The following is a 7654-nucleotide window of genomic DNA, read 5'->3' on the forward strand; positions in this document are numbered from 1 at the left end:
TTTCACCATTATCTCTTTTTATTTATTTTTTTCACTTCTTCCTCGTGATCCATGCCCTAGTGTGAGCCCTCAGAGAGGAGGGCATAGACCCGCGGGTCCGCTGGTCCAATGGGCAGCATCACATCCTGCCTGACTGAACTGGGTGTAAACTTTGAGTCGAGGCGGAGAGAGCGAACCGCAGCGGAGTCTGAGGCGCACGCTGCTGCCACTGCGTTTTTCATCCACTCTAAGTGAATGAAGTTGGATTATTATTATTTTTTTGTACAGAAAAAGAGAAGAGAGTTTGTTTTTAAAAAAAAGAACGATGTCTCACGGAATTATTCGGATATTTTGTCAGTGATGTTCTGGGGAAACTTTTATTGGACGATGTTTTCGCTGTTTTGGGGAGGATTTCCATGTATGAAGTATATGTTTTTCTATTACCACACAGGCTGTCTCTTCTTATTTCACTGCCTCCAATATTTATACCCGAGCTGGTAATTAACATAATCTTGCATTCCTGTTAATTTTGACAAGATGAAGGACAACACGGACTCCGGATTGCCACCTAAACGCAGATTTTTTTGGCAGTTTATGAATACAGCTGTAATCACCCAGGGGAGCGTGAAGTACTTAAATGGGTCCATCATGACAACTAGACAATCAAGCTCCTTTATGCCTCGAGATCAGCTGCAGTTTCTGCACATTGTCTGTTATGAATAGACCGATCTCCAATTGAGCCACTTCACTTTGGAGATTTTTCGATTTTCGATTATACAGCTATTGAAATTAGGATGCGCCGCTTTTCCCCTCTCTTATAGCTTGGTGGCTTGGTTGCCTTTTCTTGATTGCCAGATGAAATTGACACTCGGGCTGCCACTTATCAAGCGAAGCATTTCAATCCACCGCTAATTGCAGATTTAGTGCCATCCTTTCTTTTCACTTGATTGCATGGGAATACAGCCTCCTATCGCGCACACGAGGAATGATCGATCATATATATAGTTTTTTTCTTCTTCTTCTTCATCTAATTGCATCAAAATTTCTTTTGTTGCCAGGGTTTAAATGCAGGAGAAACTGTTATTCCTTGTTTTGGACCGGATATAGTGTGGGTTGGGGCAGAGATGCGTAATGCGCAGAGCAAGCTCCATCTTCTCTCCAAATAGGCAGCGTTCAAGACCCGAAAATGGTGAGTCACAAACATCTGGACGAGTCTGCTTTGCAACCTTTTCATTTCTTTGTCTTTCAATCGGTGTAAGCTTCTTTGATTCCGTCTTCTTCCTGAACTTTTTACATGCGGGGTAACCGCCGCAGGACTCTGGGTTTTGGCAGAGGTTGAGGTTTAAATCAGGATCGACTGTAACTTCAGGCTGCCTCGGTGTGTGTGAACAGGGATGTCGTGGAGAGTACAGCCACCAAACCTCAATTTATCTGCTTCTGATTTGCGGGTTAGAGTGAAGAATGCAACATTTTTACACTGAGAAAAATCGTTGGGTTGTAAAATGTAAGAAAAACATACAATATTGTCTTCTCATAGCACACGCGTGGATGTATGGACTAGTAAATCAAATAGAAATATAGACTATAAATATAAATAAAAGTCACTGGATAAAAGTAGAGCCTGTAGTCTATAATGAAATACAAAATAAAATAGTTAAATAGGTTTATTTGCGTTTTTCCTGGACTGGATCTTCAGGTTTGAAATATTTTCACGGACTATTTGTTGCAGGGACTCTTCTCGTAAAAATCGGCCTCATACAAATCAGCAAGAGACGAACAAACTGCTCTTGTCTTTGGTATAAAACCGTATTTTGTGACGCAGTCTAAGTCGGAGGTGAAGAAGGAGTCCGGTGAGTCCAGCCCGTCGGAGGCCGCCTGCCTCTGCTCTCCGGCGGCCAAGAACCAGTGCGCGAGCTGCGGCATGGAGATCCATGACCGATACCTGCTGAAGGTGAGGAATACGAGACCAGACTCACCTCCGAAATAATAACATGTATCCACGAGGCGCCAAGAGATCAAACGGCGCCGTCTAATTTGGTTGGTCGCTTTACTTGTGTTGTTCTCGTTACATATATAATCTTTACAAAACAGGCAGGAGAAAAGGCTGCAAAAGGCAAAGGTGGGGATAGTTTTGCTGTGGGAGTACACACAACTTCTTTTGTTGTTCCTTCTGCTTTTAGAGGAAACAAACACACACTAAATAAACGCATAAAACGAGTTGGTTGAGGTGATTATAAATAGATATATGCCCTCAATGCACTAGTTGTCGGTCACACTCAGACTTAGTCCGTAAGTGTGACTGTTTTACTTGAATCTCCGCAGGTCAACAACCTGAACTGGCACTTGGGATGTTTGGAGTGTTCAGTGTGTAGAGCCTCTCTGCGGCAACACAACAGCTGCTACGTTAAAAACAAAGAAATCTACTGCAAACTGGATTATTTCAGGTATAGAAATCTGTTTTATTCTTCTATAATTCGAGCACATTTATTCTTTGATCATCGGTGATTGTATTTTATCCGTGAAGCTTAAATATGTGACACGAGTTAGTTTAATATCAAATGCAGTTTAATTTGGTTGTGGAGTTATTGCATTAAATATATAAATATATATATATATTTTTAAATTTGAAAATCTAATGATTTCTAATGAAAAACAAATGAACACGTTTTGAATGGGGTTCAATTTAAATGTGTCGATGACCACGCGATGTTATTCAAACGTTTACCTTTAAATGTGAATGCGAAAATTAAATATGTATTTTCAAAGTTAATTTTATTTCGATTATTTTTTTTCCTCGGTCGTTTTGTTTCCACATGCCGATGTAGTTTATCCTGATAAATGAAGTGCACATTGCCCGCGCTCACAGTCATCCTGTAGATGGATCATCTGCGTTGTTTCGAGGCAAATTCATTTCAGTGCAGATGTCTTCAATAACATTTGTTAAGTATTTAAAAAACAAAGAATATGACGAATATTCCTGCTGATTTAAACTCTATGGCGAGACAATAGACAAATTAAAAATAACACGGGAGCGTTTTTACCTAAATATTCTTGTATCTACGAGGTTTAAATGTGATTTAAAACGCTTATTAAATCCCCAAATTCATGTCAACGATCCTTAACGGACAAATGCTTGTGATACTCAAGAGCATCATGTTGCTTTTCACGGAAATAAAAAGCCATGCAGACATGAAAAATAAATAAATAGCATCGTTCACTATTTCTGGAAACATCAGGATGATGTTTCAATGTCTCTCAAACCTGATGAACGTGAATGTTTTTACAAATAATTCAGACTTTATATCATGAGCTTTTAAGAACTAATTCATAAAACATTTGACTTTTACACTTGCATGGAAACAAATAATTAATTTCCAGTGACAGGTGACCTACTTATGATTTTATCCAGGTGATGAATAATTGGACATAATTAAGTTTATGTTTCTGTGTGTTCTACAGCAAATTGATCTTTACTCTCCAAAATCCTTTTTTGGACTCAAGTACAACAGGATTTGGCTTCTCGTTGAAAAATATGTTCTGCGTAATGGTCATGATTGGCTTTTGGTCTCCAAGATCTTATTTGATATATTGCAGCAAACCACGAACACAACCAAGTTTGTGAAACTCATTTTCAGACTGTAAAAGGACAAATGAATGCACATGAGTGAATTAAAGCCCAGGCAAATGCACTCAACCCCCCTCTTCATGTCAATTCGTTTTGGTAATTAGATTAAAATTGATTTCTAAAATTTGCACCACTGATGTACAATATTAACTGCATTATTTGACGCTAGTGCACTGACCAAAATGTGGTATTTGATGGGGTTGGGAATGTGCTGCAACGTGTTAGTAATATTGTGCTCACATGGTGCATTTTACTTGATAAAGTTGCCTTTACTCACACTCTCACCAATGAACTGACTCTCAGAAACCTGCAACCACAGATGCTCCATTATGGACGGATTCAAAGACAATGAGCGCCTGGCACAGACTTCAAAAAGCCCTCTCAACACACCTTTAAGAAAGAAAGAAGCAAGACGCTCAGACTGAGAGAGACGCAGCTGAACTTCAGTGTTTAGTTCACAGAGGTGGTCTGACTCTTGGCCACAGTTTGCTGCCACAACAGATCAACAATAACACTCCTCTGCATAGATAGTATACAAAATATGACAGCAAACTATAACTCTAATAGGAAGCCATCAAAGAAAGCATAAAATAGATTTCTGGTGTTCTGGCTCAAATCGCTTCATTAGTTTCCATGGATCAAAATGAAATGCGACTAGCTGTGCAGTGTCGCTGTAATATGAAAGGACAAAGAAACACACACTGAAAAAGGGTTTGGTTGGCAGATGCTCAATATGAAAACATTCGGCGAAGGATCAGGACATCATGAGGTCAGTGACCTCCAGCGACCTTCACCTGTCCGTTTCCTTCTCCTTCCTCACAGTAGGTTCGGCACTAAGTGTGGCCAGTGTGGCCGGCAGGTGTACGCCAGCGACTGGGTGCGGCGGGCTCGGGGCAGCGTGTACCACCTGGCCTGTTTCGCCTGTTTCTCCTGCAAGAGGCAGCTGTCCACCGGGGAGGAGTTCGGCCTGGTGGAGGGCCGGGTGCTCTGCCGCAGCCACTACGACGTCATGCTGGACAACCTGCGCCGAGCTGCGGAAAACGGTACCAGCTGTCATCAAACATGTATCTCTAGTGGTCCTGTTCAAAGTATGCCAGGGTCAACAAATAGAACGTTGCATATTTGCTCGATCTCTAAAGTTTACAGATTTCCCTTGAAGTTTCCTCCCAAGTAGCTTTTTTTCCGCTCTAGATGACAACATGTATGAGTTCAATACAGCTCTTTGTTGCAGTCACACACCTTTATTTTTAAGGGAAATATTAAAATACAGTTTGTTTTGTTGTTGTTATCCAATATCACACTTTAGATTTCTCAATTCAAACACAAAAATACTATTTTATTGTTACCTTCTACAATTAAAGATCCATCTCTGGGATATGTTCACCCAACATGAGATACATGATGAACCTGCTACATCTATAACGTTGTGAAAAGTTACAACAAAATCACAGATCAAATACATTAAGCTTGAGGAAGAAAGTGATATTTCACCCCCAGCTCACCATGTTACAGCTAAAAAGTTGTATTTGATATGGATCCTAAAATTCATAATAACCTTATTGTTCACACTGCTCTGCTTTCAGTGAAAGAAAAACTGTGATATAAATACTTTTGACTGTGCCTTTGTTGGCAAAAAAAACATCTTAATTGTGTTAAATGGGTTGTTTAGACAAATGTTGTTTTGTGTAACGGGCACAAAATGTTGACGGGATTGTAATTCTGGGATGAAGGAACAGCCGTGTTGAGATTGTGCTCTCTTAAAGGCACAGGACTCACTCTGGAGGGAGCGCTGCCGTCTGATCAGGACTGCCAACCAAAACCAGCCAAGAGGGCGCGGACATCGTTCACTGCTGAGCAACTGCAGGTGTGTGTGTGTGTGTGTGTGTGTGTGTGTGTGTGTGTGTGTGGGTGTGTGTGCAGTCAGTGTAGTATTACCTGTGTGTATGTGTTTGTGTGTGGATTCATGACTGTGTGTCCTCGCAGGTGATGCAGTCTCAGTTCGCTCAGGACAACAACCCTGACGCTCAGACGCTACAGAAGCTGGCAGAGATGACGGGACTGAGCAGGAGGGTTATACAGGTAGGAAACAATCAAACACAAGATAAAAGAACAGAAGTCGTTCAAACCAGGGGGTCGAACGACTTTTAAAGGGTTGTGGGACGAGACAGAGGGGAAATAATGTTGTGTTTATTTTGAACCTTTCTTCTAAATTGCAGGATTGTTTTTATCCTGTCTGCGAATGGTTCAAATGAAACTCTTTGGTTGAGCTGTTAATCAGTTTGGAGGTCACAAAATACTGTCGACACGGCACCACTTATATACACAATGCTGCAAAATAGCTTTAGAATATGCAGAATCCGATACTCACATGGGGTTCTTACACATTTTTTTAATAAACACATGTTTTTTGACAAATAAATAACTAAATCCAGGGAATTTCTGCCAGAGTTCAGAAATATTCTTGCTTGTAACTAGTTCAAATGAAGAATCGTCTTCCTGTGACTAAGTTTTCCTACTGAAATTGCCAAGTTTTAAGGATTTTTGGACACCAGACAAGGTAAAGTATCTTGTATTTTAAAAGAAAAGAGCACATTTTGAGACATTTTTTGTCTTAATTTCCAGTATTATCTCAATTTAATCAACTTGTGACTCCTCATATCAGTGTGGAAACTATTGATTTAGATCACGTTAAATACATAAACTCTCTGATGAAACCCTGACCAATGAAACGCTTTGAGGAAAATATTCAGAAGAAGACCAGTTTCATTGTGAATTACACTCAAGCACCATTCATTTGAAGGGCAAAATCTTCCCACTACACACTGGAATGATCCTCTGGCACACAAACACATGAGGTCTGGTGAGAGGAACAACACTCAAACCCTCAACCCCAGTGTTGTTGTTGAGCATATCCCTCCCTGATTGCTACTTGTTCGCCGTCTGAATTACTTCCCCAGGTTTGGTTTCAGAACTGCCGAGCTCGACACAAAAAGCAGCCGCCTCTGGGCGGCTTCTCTCAGAGCGCCCCGATGTCCAGGATGCCTCCGTCGCTCCCGGACGATATCCACTATTCACCGTTCAGCAGCCCGGACCGACCACATCTGCTGGCCCTGCACGGATACCTGGACGGTGAGTTTAGGGGTCTTGAATTCACTGCCACTCACACATGAAGGTTAAATATATCTATTTTAAATAGTAGAACATTCTCTACTTTAGATGCTCTATGTTTAATAATCTATTCCCCAACACTATAATCAGCTAATCAGTAACGTATCACAGTCACTAAAGTATAGCTCTAAATGTGAGGTTCTTGTACTTTCATGGTGTTTTTCTATTTCATTTTGACTTCTACTACATTTCAGATGGAAATATTGTACTCAATTTATCTCACAGTTGTAGTTAATAGTTTATAGATTAAGACTACACATAAAAACATCAGTTTATAAAATCTAATGCACTGTTACACACAAATGTGTCCAACTGTCTCTATGATAGTAAAAGTAAAAGGCTAACGTTCAATAATATAATATGTAGTACAACAATAAGAGGAACATTTTTCTGCATCATGAGAACTTTTCATCCTCTCATAGCGGTGAGATGCAGGGTGTGATTTGCAATAAAGAATCATAATTAGAATAGGGGTATAAATATGGATTACAAAATACATACAAGGACCAAAAGTAAAAATGTATTAATACTTGCAATGCAAATATTAAAGCCATATTTTGTGTAATTCTTCAGTTCATAAAAAGTACATATTCCACAATAAGGACAAAGGACATCATGATGCAGTGTCTAGTTTTAAGCACTTTATATTGTCGTTTTAGAAATACACATACAGAATACATCCTGAACTCAACATTTAGGAGTTTTTCCTCCGTCGTCAGCAGCATTTTCTTGAATTAAATGACATCAACATGCTCATGTTGCGCCATCAACTCATGCGATCTCTTTTTTCCTCGTGCAGCTCATCCCTTCTCCGTCCTGGCCGCCCCGGGCCACTTGACCCATCCGTCCATCTCTTTACCACAGCTCCCCATCAGCCGCTGA

The 7654-nt window shown here is 40.3% G+C and overlaps 1 protein-coding gene across 1 annotated transcript; it reads left to right on the forward strand.

Moving 5' to 3' along the window:
- Positions 1–1064: 1064 nt before the first annotated feature.
- Positions 1065–7654, forward strand: lhx6b (LIM homeobox 6b). Its single transcript, XM_068566284.1, has 8 exons — positions 1065–1168; positions 1802–1930; positions 2302–2423; positions 4427–4647; positions 5368–5468; positions 5588–5683; positions 6562–6733; positions 7572–7654. The coding sequence occupies exons 1-8, from the start codon at positions 1166–1168 to the stop codon at positions 7652–7654; spliced, it is 927 nt and encodes a 308-aa protein (XP_068422385.1). The 5' UTR covers positions 1065–1165.

This window comes from Clinocottus analis, unplaced genomic scaffold (assembly GCF_023055335.1).
Source record: "Clinocottus analis isolate CAN_PGR_092001 unplaced genomic scaffold, fCliAna1.0.p SCAF_7, whole genome shotgun sequence".
Taxonomy (NCBI): domain Eukaryota; kingdom Metazoa; phylum Chordata; class Actinopteri; order Perciformes; family Cottidae; genus Clinocottus; species Clinocottus analis.